At 39.0% G+C, this 13,073-nt stretch overlaps 2 protein-coding genes and 1 long non-coding RNA gene across 11 annotated transcripts in view; 1 reads left to right on the plus strand and 2 right to left on the minus strand.

Moving 5' to 3' along the window:
• The window catches only part of LOC107847289, a 23,482-nt gene extending 16,661 nt beyond the window's left edge, over window positions 1-6,821 (minus strand). For both annotated transcript variants that reach the window (XM_047399467.1, XM_016691479.2), the window contains exon 1: window positions 5,512-6,821. In XM_047399467.1, the coding sequence (XP_047255423.1) occupies window positions 5,512-5,721 (210 nt within the window). In that variant the 5' untranslated portion in view covers window positions 5,722-6,821. The remainder of the gene's footprint in view (window positions 1-5,511) is intronic.
• A 225-nt stretch (window positions 6,822-7,046) lies between these two features.
• Window positions 7,047-8,911, plus strand: LOC124888627. The gene is made up of 2 exons (XR_007047148.1): window positions 7,047-7,736; window positions 8,371-8,911. It is a non-coding gene; the product is annotated as an uncharacterized LOC124888627 (long non-coding RNA).
• Window positions 8,622-13,073, minus strand: part of LOC107846750 (putative pentatricopeptide repeat-containing protein At1g13630) — a 16,926-nt gene continuing 12,474 nt past the window's right edge. For 2 of the 8 annotated variants that reach the window (XM_047399456.1, XM_047399465.1), the window contains exons 5-6: window positions 9,911-9,987; window positions 8,622-9,135 (exon numbers count right to left, since the gene is read on the minus strand). Coding sequence is in view for 6 of the 8 variants with exons in the window: in XM_047399461.1 (XP_047255417.1) it covers window positions 12,742-13,068 (327 nt within the window). In the remaining 2 variants the exon portion in view is untranslated. Of the gene's footprint in view, window positions 9,136-9,910; window positions 10,009-11,255; window positions 11,393-12,283; window positions 12,393-12,471; window positions 13,069-13,073 lie in introns of all 8 variants that reach the window. The other 6 variants (XM_047399461.1, XM_047399463.1, XM_047399459.1 and 3 more) reach the window with 6 other exon arrangements.

The following is a 13,073-nucleotide window of genomic DNA, read 5'->3' on the forward strand; positions in this document are numbered from 1 at the left end:
TTACCCCTCATAACATCTTTAAAGTGTATTAATTTCACCCCTCAAAACTAAATATCACTTTCACAACGGAGAGTGCACACACACGCAGACAAATCAGCACCACATCACTGCAATGTCAAAGCCACGCAAGAAAAATATTTTTTAAAAAATAATATATATATATATATATATATATATATATATATATATATATATATATATATAAAAAAGTTTTTTTTCCCCCCCCCCCCCCCAACCCAAAGCTTTTCCCCTCATCTGTCATCTTCAACATTGACTATATATGAATTATTCATTTTTTGGTCTCAAATTCCAACATAAACTAGCAAAATTCATACCAATCAAACTCAAATTTCAAGTACAACTTCACAACATCATCAGAAAACCACAATAGTCAATTTAGACATCAACCATGAATTCAACAAACTCATTTTTTTGTTTTTAAATTTTTTCAAGATTCAATAATGGTGGATACAATATTAAACTAGCGAAATTCGTATCAATCAAACTCAAATTTCAGGTATAACTTCACAACATTATCATCATCAGGAAACCTCAATAATCAATTTCGACATCAACCATGAATTCGACCAAAAAAAAAAATTGTCTTCAAACTTTTTCAAGGTTCAATAATGGTGGATACAAAATTAAACTAGCAAAATTCATACCAATTAAACTCAAAATTCAAGTAAAATTTCACACCATCACCAAAAAATCTCAATAATCAATTTGGATATCAACCATGAATCCAACAAAATTATTTTTTTCCTTCAAACTTTTTCAAGGTCCAATAATGGTGCATATAAAGGGCAATCTCACAAATCCAACAACAGGTTTCTTGAAAAATCACATAAGTAATTTAGTTCAATAATCATGTATTAAAAAGCTCTCTTTTCCAAAATTATTTTCTAACCCAACTTACACATTTTTTTCTTTCTTGAAGAAATTAATGAAGAAGTGGAGATGGAGAGTTAGAAGAAGGAGAAAGGAAATTGGTGTGAGGTGTAAGAAGAAATTCACGAAGACGGGGTGGGAATGAGGGGTGAGGGGGTGGGGCGGTATGAAGAAGACGAAGATCGAGTGGGGTGAGAGGTAAGGGGTGGATTTCTTTTTATTATATATATATATTTATTAAAAATGGGACTATCTCAGTTTTTAAATAAAAATGCGCTTTTTATTTCTTTTTTTTAAAAAAAAATTTCCCTTCAGCATTAGGAGTGAAATTAATATATTTTAAAGATGTTAAGGGAGGTAAATAAATCATAGTTTAGTTTAAGTGTTAAAGTAAGTTGAGAGAATAAGTTCAAGGGGAAAATGATGTCTTTACTCTTTTAATTTTCATGTATGCTTTAACATAAAGCATTAACCAAGCTATAGGCATCAGAATCGACCAGAAAGAGCTTTGACAGTTGATCATTGTTTGGTGGATCACAAAAGCTGTTAATCCTAGTCAAAAATTGATCTTACAAGTTCTCCTAAAATCATAATACATACATTAATTAATCATGGTTAAATAATATTCCTTTCATGCATTACCGCCTATTCGATAAGTTTTTTTTTTGGTAATGGGATTATATTAGTACTTAAAGAGAAGTAGCATTCATTGGAGCTGAGGCTCCATACAAAACACGGGAACTGGGGTTAGTAGGGTAGGCCATAGCTCGACCTTGTAGGTCAAAACTTGAATGTTTGATAGTTCTAGTCATAGGTACTTCATGTCCGCTTCTACTAAGTTAACTACAAAAGGGGGTGGGGTTGACAAAATGCATGGTACTCCAAACTGCATCCATTTGCTGCCTTCCTTAGCCATGGTATCTGCCACTCAATTTTGCTCCTGAAAAATATGTTTGGCAGTGGATACTCCGAGCTCTTCCATTAGATACCTATACTCACATATGATATTAATGTATAATTCATGTCCTTAGTTCGATGCAAGGACTGGCTCTAGTAAGTCTGTGCAGAGTTGAAGGGGCTTGATGTTCATGGCCTTGGCGACCCTTAGCCCCAACAACAAAGCCTTTATCTCAACTTGGAAAGGGGTAACTAGTGGAACATAGTCACTAAACCCTACAACCTATGCTCCATTGTGATCACTAATGACCCCCCAAGTCTTTCCCGTCCGGGGCTAGAATGGCAGCACTATCTATGTTTAGCATAAAGGTTCCTTTTTCGGGGTTCCCACTTCACATATATGGTGGTGTCCCTTTTAGATGCGCCCCTGGTTTTCTGAAGCAGTAAGTCATATTTAGTGGCCATATTCAGGGCATTCCTCTAGTCAACTGGATCCTTTTTATTATTGAAGAGATTGACATTCCTTTTTAACCAAGTAGCCCAAAGTACTTGAGGAAAAATGCATTCCCAAGTTAGGTATGCATTGTATTTTTGTCTTTTAGCCAGTTTTAAGGCTTGGATGTCTTCGCTCAAGGTGAGGTGCTCCACTTCAACTTGAAAGTTATTGAAGTTGTGATTAAGGGTACTAGTCCAAAAGCTGCTAGCATTAGGACATTGGAAGAATATATAGTCCAAGTCTTCAATGGGGTGGTTCCAAATGTGGCAGGAAGAGTTGGTAGTGATTCTTATTCTATGGAGGTAGTGCCTAGTAGGAAGCCTACCATAGAGAAGGATCCAAATAGAAGTCTTCATTTTATTAGGGGTAGGGAGCTTTCATATCCAGTCATATTCTGGAGAATGGAGCTCCTCCTCCCCAGCAATGCATTTGTAAACATTGTTGGTTGTGAACTTTTCGTTGGAGGTTTTACTCCAGTACATATTGTCTTTCTTGTTGACATTTGTATAGCTAAGGGTACCTCTAATACAATTGAGGACATGCTGTGGAAGTTCAAAAGAAATGTTAGAGAAATCCCAGCCTGTGGGAGAAAGTATAAAGTCAACAATAAGGTTTTTCCCCACGTTAGGGAGGATACCTTGGATGAGATATCTAATAGGCTCAAGGTGTGGAATCCACTTATCAGTATAGAGCTTAATTAACTTTATTCCTCTTGATAACTATTCAAGCCATCCTCTTCGAACAGTCTCTCCACCCATGTTTAACACTTTTCCAGGTTCTAGACACCACACTGCTGGTAGTGCTAGACCTATTCACCTTTTGGTATTTGGTGGTTAGGATTTTGCCCCGGAGAAAAGTAGGATTCTAGGATAATCTCCATGCAAGGCTAGCATGGAGTGCCCTGATTCTTAGGCCAGCCTTTTGCATCCCAAGACCTCCAAGCTGCTTGCTTTTTGTGAGGGTGTCCCAACTTAGTAGGTGAATTTTTCTTTTATCAGCACTGGATCCCAGATAAAGTCTCTTTGGATTTTTTCAATAGTATGTAGGACTTAACTGGAATTTTGATATGCTGCATGATATGGGTGGCCATGCTACTCAATATAGTTTTGGCCAACACAGTTCTCTCAATCATGTTGAGGAATTTTGACTTTCAATCAGTTAGTCTACTAGTTATGTTGTCAATGATAGGCTGAAAGTCAGCATTAGTAAGGTCTTTGTGAAAAATAGGAAAGCCAAGGTACTTTCCAAATTTAGTGTTTATGTCAATGCCCAAGGTAGAGAAGCACTCCGAAGCATTTTACCTAGAGATATTACTGGAGAACAAGGTCTTAGACTTGGCTTTGTTGATTTTCTTACCAGAGACATTGTTGAAATTGGAAAGGACAGAGAGGATAGTGTTACAGTTGGCCTTGTCAGCTCTGGCAATCAAGGTTAAGTTATCAGCAAAGAACAGATGAGAGAGCATAGGACCACTAGTAGTTATTGAGACAGGGGTTCAATTTTTGCATGTAACCTAGTTGTCAATGTCCCTAGACAGTATTTTCATGAAAATAATGAATAAGTAGGGTGATATAGGACTACCCTTGCTAGATACCTCTAGAAAGATTGAAGGGGGTACTTCCCCCATTGATGAGGGTGGATATGGAGCTAATGGACACACATGACATAATGATCTTGGCGAGCTTGGTAGAAAAATTAAAGAAGTGATGGGAGCTATGGATGAATGACCATTCAAGCCTATCAAAGGCCTTTTCAAAGTCTATTTTCAAGATCATATTATGGTATTTTCTTCTCATTTTCCTAAAGTGAGAGACATATTCCTGGATAATGATAGCATTATCTTAGGCGCTCCTATTAGCTAGGAAATTAGCTTGGTTAGGGCCTATGATATTTCTTAGAGTGGGCTTGATTCTGTTAACAATAATCTTAGTGATCAGCTTGTAAGAAATATTGCACAAGCTTATAGGTCTAAAGTTCTTGATGGAAGAGGCATTAAGGCTTTTATGAGGCAGATAAGAGTCTTATTAACCTCATCTGGGATTTTTTACTTTTCAAACATTTTATGGTAGAATACCTTAGTGGCATTACCTACAATGATCCAGCACTTCTAAAAGAAAAGGGGATGTAGGCCATCAGGGCCAGGTGCTTTTAGGGGCTTGAATCCCTTAAGAGCTTTAGAAATCTCAGTATCCCTTAGAGGGGCACTTAGATTAGACCTCAAGCAGGGAAAAACAGTATTGGTGGTTCCTTGAGGATTAATTTCAAGGGTGTCACTACTGATATGGTCAGTGGTGTACATTTGGTAGTAGAAAGAAGAGATGTGGTCAATGATGCCACTTTTGTTAGAGATGACATTGCCAATATTGTCTTTGATAAAAAGAACCTAATTTTTCTTTCTTTTTACCATAGTAGAGGTATAAAAGAACTTATTGTTGGCATCTCCATCAGAGAGCTAGTTAATTCTGGATCTAGTCATTCAAAAATCCTTCTCAGACTGAAGCATATTGTTATAGTCATAAAGGAGATCATTTTTCAAATTTTGGAGGAAAGTACTAGTATGGTAGTGCATGAACTTTTGGATACCATCAAGTCTAGCCAGGATTCTTCTAATCTTGTGAAAGGTATTACCAAAGGTAGACTTGTTCCAAATGCTAACCTCCTTTTGAAAAAGGTTTGTTTTCTTGGTAAGGCAACTTTGGTTATTGAAACTAGTTTTAATGAGGTTTGGGAAATCAGGGTGGGAATACCACATGTGCTCAACCCTAAAAGGTTTGTCCATTGTGTAAAGGGTGTTTAGTGAGACTAAGAAGCATGGGGCAGTGGTTTAACTTGGTTCGAGATAGGCATGTGACAGAAGCCTTTAGGAAATGTTTTATCCAAGAAGTATTTGCGACACACCTATCTAGTCTTTCAAGGATAAGTTTTTTTCTATTCTTGTACCTTTCATTGGTCCAAGTATATTTGCACTCCTTAAACCTTAAATTTATCATCCTACAGGTATCAAGACACTGCTTAAAGAGAAAGACCCTATTTTTACTGATACTCAACCCTCTCAATTCATCTTTAGCTAGGGGGACTTCATTGAAGTCTCCTCCCATAAGCCAATTCCCAGGATGGGTCTGATCTATTCGTATAAGCTCATCCCATAGTAGGCACTTATTGTCCAAGTTCGGGCTAGCATAGATAGCAAAGAAGAGTCAAGGGAAAGAGGTGTGATAAGATTTTACCTTGACTATGACATGAATTCCCTGAGTAGTGACAGTGAAGTTATCCAGGTGCCCGTGATCTTCTTTCCACATAATCACAGTGCCTTCAGTGAGGCCAACCACGGAAGATTGAACTTGGGCGTCATACCCAAGAGCTTTTGTAAGGCTCTTATGCTCCGACATCTTAATCTTGAGCAGGAAGAGTATAGCAGGCCTGTAAAACGTGACCATTGCGTCACACTGACATCTGAAATTGGAACTATTGGCCCCTTAGTATTCCAAATGAAGATGTCTATGGAGTTTGCTTGGGTTGGGGCATGGTTTACCGAATCCTTCCTTTTGCCCATCTGGAGAGGGTCTAGTGTCATGAATATTGGCTCCAGTAACATCGCCGGGAGAGTTGGACTTTTCCTGCTCCTCAGACGCGGTGAGAACAACTTCCTCTCCAATGAAAGATATACCAAAGTAGTTGCACTGTATGGCTCACTGAACTCTCTCTTGAGCGGTTTGTCTAGGGCTAAGATTTATAAGATTAGATCCCAAAGAGTGACAGGAACATTTCCATCTCCCCGTTGCTCTCATTCAGAGCTTCTAGGAGGGATGCATTTGTGCTTTCTTAGCCTTCTGTCCCTAGTGCTTGGGGCACTTGGGCATTCGGCATTGTAGGCACAGGGGTGAAGGTTAGTGCTTAAGAGCTCGGCATGTAAGTCTCCATGGGGAAGAATGGGAGAGACATAAATGTTCGGGTCATTAGAGTATTGAGGTCCTCGGTTGAGCTGGGTGTCAAGCTCTAAGAACACTGTGCACGGAACATTGTTTGCTTTCAAACTTGATTCCCCATCCGCAACACCGCTTGGTCTAAGGATTCCTTGACTATTTGCGCTAGATATGTTGTGTCTTGGAGAAGAAGGATGATTTTCTTCTACCCTTATTTTTGCCTAAAATTATAGTTGGATTCCTTGCAGGGCCAGCTCCACACAAGATGTTGGGACTCTATTTGGTGGAGCTAGCATTGAAGTGAATACTAGTGGGGGTGGGACATTCTGATCGGAGCTTTTCTCCATTGGAGTTTTTTTTAGAAGTGATGGGTTGTGTGGATACAGGCTTTTCCGGCCATTGATTTAAGCCAGTGCTAGTAATTAACATAGAGGAGTTAATTGAAGTGACCTATTCGGTCACTCCAAACGTTTTGCACTCATTATCACTTAATACAAATGTGTTGTTTCCATGGAGAATCGCAATTTCGGTAGAGACTGATAGTCTCCGATAAAAAATTAGGGGTAGGCCTATGAAGGGGAAGGGTCCTAGTGGCCCTATCACATTTACTCTCTGAGATATTTCCCAGCGTATTAAATTTATTGCTGGTAATAATGGTAATGGGTATAATGGTTGACGCATTATCCGGGGCACGTGTGGGTGGAGTACCCATGTGGTCAGAGGCAGTCCTTTGTGGCCCACGTGATGCAGCTTTTGTTTTCACTTTTTCGGATAGTCGGGTTGGGCACAGTAGATGGTCCAGAGCCCAAGTTTTGGTTATTTCCTTGTTGGGCCAGCTGTGGGTTAGAGAACGTACCTATATGCCTATTGAAGCACTTTACTTGGACTAGGGCCTGGGTCTCCGGGTTGTGCTTGGTGCTCTGCTTCGATGACGACTTTTTCTTAGGGAAGATTACCACTTGCCATTCGCTAGAGGTTGATCCTTAATTGCCGGTGGACGTAGTGGGGGTATCAGATGATAATGTGGCCGGTGGATTTGTGTGGCATCCTCTTAGAGTATGCCCTAACTTCCCTCAGATATTATAAAGTACATTTTCTCCTTCGTAAACCATTGTTTGCCGGTGGAAGCCAATGGTGACATGGTTTTTAGCTGGGAATTCCAATGAGACTTGCACGCATATCCTCGAGTACCTTCCTCTCAGCGTGGTCGAGGTGCACGTATCTATTTTCAGCAAAGTGCCTGTTTTCTTCCAACTCTTTCAAGAATGTCTTTGTCATAAAACTCCATCGGTAAGTGAGGGAGCTCCACCCATATTGCAGTGTGTGTGAGGGTGGCTTGATGGGGAACGAAATTTGGTTCTTATTTACGTACTGTGAGAAAGTTTCCAATGATGAACCAGGGTCCCTCCTTTAGGACCTTATTGATGCTTTCCTGGAGGGGTGAACTTTGCTACGAAGTAGTCATTCCCTAAGTCTATGAGTACCAAATTCTCCTACAGCTTCCAGATATCCATAAGCTTATTTCGGAGGTAAGCATGCGGCAATTTCTTTCTGAACAACTTGATGATGACTGAGTGATTCCAGGGTTGGTAAATCCTAAGTTTCTCCACCTCCGATAGCGTAATTGCATCATTTTCCATATAGGGGGGTCGATTGGTTAACCATCATAAATGTTATAAGCATGGTTAATCTCCTTTTGTTTATTGAGGAGAGAGTTCTTGAAGGAAGACTCTGGGTTTTTTTCAATTTCCATGTCCGAACAGGTCCGGTCATTTTGTTGGTATTGTGCTAGTGTTTACAGAGTTGGCCATGTCGGCCGGCGGTGGGTTAAGTGTACTCATGGGGAGTCAGCCAGAGAGTAAAGACCACTTGTATGTGGAGCAGTTCACCTATTCAATAAGTTTTAACCCAATTTATTTGGGGTTCCTAGAATTTAAAAAAAAAAAAAATTTACCAAATTATTTATTATACTCCGTAACCAACCACTAGTAGAATTGGGAAAGAGAACGGAAACCAACACAATTAGGCAGAGACCTTTGATGTGTGTATATATAAGGGGCTACTATTCATTTGTTTTATGACATACATAATAATTAGCATATTAAGTAACGTACTTAGCAAGCTAGGTTAATTTAATTTCCTCCCTTGTTTTTTAAAGCATAGATTGAGGCTTCTCCTTAGCAACAACACGGCAGGAACCCTAAGTGAATTCGCAATTACAACCACAAAAAAGCGGCCAAGGAACATGGAGGAGACACGGTTTTCCAAATGATATGTTATTCCAGATACTAACATGGCTTTCAGCTAAATCTCTCATGCAATTCAGGTGTGTTTCTAAAGGGATTATCTTTACAACTCGTGCATCCCCGTCATTATTTCGACAGAATGAGAAAGAACATCATTTGCTCAAATCATTGCCTACAAAGATACACAAACTTTCTTGTATAATATCACCACAGGGGAGATGAAAGTTTTGACATTCTCTGTTAAAAGATTTCCACGACATGATCCGCCTGAGTTGTTATTGAGATTTGATCCGCATATGGAAAAATACAAATTGCTTAATTTTGTATATAGCATGAAAACGAAAGGTTATGACATGAACTCTTGGAACCAACTCTTGGAGAAAAATCGATGAGAAGTGCCCGAATAAACCATGGGATTGTTGTAATTATGTCTTCCTCAATGAAGTACTTTATTGGAAGTGCCCGTCTGCTATTCATCACCTTGATTTGACTTGGTATCGCGCCATGCTATAGTTTGCCTAATCTCAAATGCTGTTTGCTTCATAGCTTTGCAACAGATGGACATGAGACCATTCACCCCCTATTAGCATGTTCCCTCAAATTTAATCTGCACAGAGATAGTTGCCTGTGAAAGATGGAGACTAGCAATCTGTATAGTGCTTGTGTCAACGAATCCAGTAACCTGCGTTAAAGCAAATGAATGATCAAGGGTCAATAAAAAAATTACACGTTGATATAAGATGTCTTGACCAACTTGACATGACTCTTACGAAAAACTGTTGAAATTGACGGAACAAAGCACATTGAACAAGATCAATAAGCAGCTAGCTGATGGGTTTATTGATGTGTAATATGTATGCACAAACTTGAGGGGAGGTGTTGATTGATCGGATTAAGGATGATTCTTAGGTCCTAATGTAGGAATTTAGTTCCTAAATCTTCAGAGATTTTATTCGTCGTCTTTATATTGTATAAATTTCCTAGTCAGGTCTCAATTTTCTGTATAAAAATCAGCATAAACTGGCTGTATAGACATGAGATCAATAGGGCAGCCCGGTGCACTAAAGCTACCGCTATGCGCGGTGTCCGGGGATGGGCCCCACCACAAGGTTGTATCGTACGCAGCCTTACCTTGCATTTTTGCCAGAGGCTGTTTCCAAGGCTTGAACCCGTGACCTCCTAGTCACATGGCAGCAACTTTACCAGTTACTCTAAGGCTCCCCTTCAGACATGAGATCAATAGAATTTGTCTAAATGCGTGTCACGTAAAATTGAGCAATATATAAGACATATATTTGTTAATCAAACAAAGGAATTATGGTACAGTTAATAGTGCATTAAAGTCTTAATACAAGTGCAGTGAGCACCATCTAAGATATCATGATAGTGAAGAAGAATAGCTAACGTAAAGAAGCCAACAAAGATTATATTGGTGGCGGGGATTTTCACGTGCGTACCATTCTATAAACCCCTCGTATTTGCATGAAGCGAACCACCAGTTTTCTAGATTCTCCGTTGATTTCATATATTCTTCCTTGTAAACATGCAAAAAAATCTATTTTATCATCTTAACAATGGCCCATTGACAAACTAATCAACAAGAAATCAGCTAGGAACAAGGTGAGGAAAAAAAAAGAAAGCAAATAATGAAATCATGGCGAAAAAGCTGAATTAGTCACTCATGAGAGACCACAGAGAAGGAAGATTCAGCTTGCCTCTAGGTGTTTTTTCGAGTATGAGGAAAGAGAGACAAATAGTCACTTGTTTCTTCATCGCAAAGCTACCTCACAATTATGGTCTCTGTTTCTAAATTTAACAGAGAGAACGTCATTGCAACTTTTTATTTTTGACTCCCAGATAAACTCTTAAGTTCAAGCTGGGAAACGGATCCCATCTTCTATTCTGGAAGGATTCATGGTTGGGACCAAGGGCTCTAAGAGATGAATTCCCAATTATTTATGGGCTGGCAAACAATCAAGACTCTTATGTAGCGGAAAATCGGTAGCATAACTTATGGGACCAGCAACTCAGAAAAAACATCCAAGACTGTATATCCTTAGACCAAGGACAGGCTGCGGTAGGGTGATCCTACTGATGGAGCTTTCACCGTGAAGGAGGGATATGCACACACGTGTTCCAGCAAAGAGTTGATTGACAATGGCCATGGAAACTCATCTGGGAGACAAAATTGCGCCCCCTAACTGAGCTGCTCTTTGCTGGGTGCCTTTATACGAATCATGCCTTACTCAAGATAATCTCAGTAAGAGTAAAATACCAACGGTAAACAGATGCTACATGTGTCAAAAAGAATATGAAGGTGCAAAGCATCTATTCTTACACTGCACAGTGAGCTGTTTGGAACATGTTTGTTGCTATTTTTGGACTCGCCTGGGTCATGCCTAACACTGTCAAATATGCATATGGTAGTTGGTACCAATGGAGTGTGGGAAAGTCTATCAGAAGGATTTGGTTAAGGGGGCATTACAGAGAACTAATAGTTCCATGAGGAAGTACATTACTTACTAGTGTCAAGCAATTAACAGGCATCAGAGATGGGCCGATTGACAATATACTACTCAGAATATCCTACCAGTGTATGATCCTTTGACTAGTTACATTATTAAATTACGCTACAGCCTGGACTTGATTAGATTTTTCGTTCTCGACTTCTTTCTATAGCTTATATCAGTTGCCAAGCAAGTTTGCTAAAAAGAAGGAAACAAGGAGCAGCCTTTAAGCAAGAGCTAGAAATGCAAGATGCAGAGCATGTAAACACGAGAGAAATTTTCGTTTATTGCTGACCTTCAACTCAGATGATGCCATTAATCATCTCCGAGAACTCAAGCCAAAACAGCTCCAGCATTCATACAACTTGCATGCCCCTATTGGCTGCTAAAGACCAGGATCCAAAAGAACAGCAGGCTATGTGTTCTGAGGATCTGCAAGAAAATCATTGAAGAGAGAATCAAAGACTTGCAATTTATTCGAAAGAAACATATCTGATGATGAAAAATCTCCCCAGCCACTACCAAGAAAATGGGAGTGAAAAGCAGAAGTTAACATACCAATAGTTGTGACCATAACAGGACCACCACAGCCATGCAGCAGTAGACAAACCAAAGACGTGTGGTCAATTTAATAAATTATGATAAACAAAGATGAAAATGAAATGCATGCTTCTGTCCAAGCCAAAAGATAATACTCAATAAGTTGCTCTTGCAATATCTCTGTATTCTCCATTTTAGTGGACGAACGGACGGAAAATTCTGAAAGTACTTAGGTTTCTCTGTTCTCCCCAAAAAGAAACAATCACTTAGAAGCTTTAGCAAAATGAACCCATACTTCAAGAACTCTAATGCCTATGCTTTCTTTAGATTTCTAGTTTAGATTGAATGGTTAAACTCCCTTAAACTATGATTATGTAAACGAAATGAATCATTGTGTATTTACTACAAAACGGTGGTGTAAGGGGCATCTCAAAAAGACACTTAAGAACTGTGGTAGGAATTTCAGGCAAATAAAAGTAGAGAATTAAACAGAAATCTAGACTAAGAGAGCACACAAGTGCTGGCAAATGAAACGATTACTGTCATAAGAAAAATAAATAAATGTATATAAAGTCAATGAAAATGTAGAGCACTTTAAAAAATTTGCAATGAGCATCAGACAAAGACGAGCAATTCTAGTAAGCCAACGCTGGAATAAAGAATATATAATACTAAAAAAGTTGCAGGTAACAGAACAAGACAGATTTAGATTCCAATAAACAAGGTTATTTTTTTTACAAACAGGATGGAACAAAAAAACAAACAAGGAAGAACATTGTATACCTGTTAACTTTTCTTACAGAGATGCCAAAGTCCGTTGTCTTTTCTCCATATAAAATGTGCTTGTCATAGGCATAATTTCCCTATGACCTCATCTATTAAGCCCATATAACTGCATAGTCAGTGCAACTACAAACCTTTTCTACCAAAAAAGTTAACTTGGGCATGGGCTATTGAATAGGTCCACATACCTAATAAAATCAAGTTACAGCTTCTAGGAACTCTTCTTGTAACATCACGTGAACCACAAAGCTCACATATTGCAGCAGAGCACATTAACCATCCTGAATTTGTGTCTCGACCACTTAACCACAATTAGAATCGCCATCTAACCCACACTTTATCATCGAAGCGGACAATTGGAACGCATAATTATGATTACGAATACGACAAAAACTGTTAAGCATAACAAAACAATTTTGTGAATCAAATAAAACATCATACGCAGAAACATGTTCACATCAGCTAGTAAGTTTCTTTTTAATCACAGCACTATAATCTCTAACAGAGATTTCAAAGCCCTTCTCAATCATCTTTTGGAACATAACCACTGCCTTACGCATCGATCCTTTTGCACAATGCACTTTTATTAAAACGGTGTAATCACATTTCATCAAGCCAACATCTTGGTGTGTAGAAAATAGTTCCTCAGCATCCGTTAGCTCTCCGTGTTCACATAAACCATTAAGGAGAATGTTGTACGTGGCACTACTTGGCTGGAGTTTGTGCACCACCATCTCTTTATGTAATTGGAAAGCACCTCTCATATGTCGAGCTTCGCATAAAATTTTAA

Source organism: Capsicum annuum, chromosome 11, assembly GCF_002878395.1.
Source record: "Capsicum annuum cultivar UCD-10X-F1 chromosome 11, UCD10Xv1.1, whole genome shotgun sequence".
NCBI lineage: Eukaryota > Viridiplantae > Streptophyta > Magnoliopsida > Solanales > Solanaceae > Capsicum > Capsicum annuum.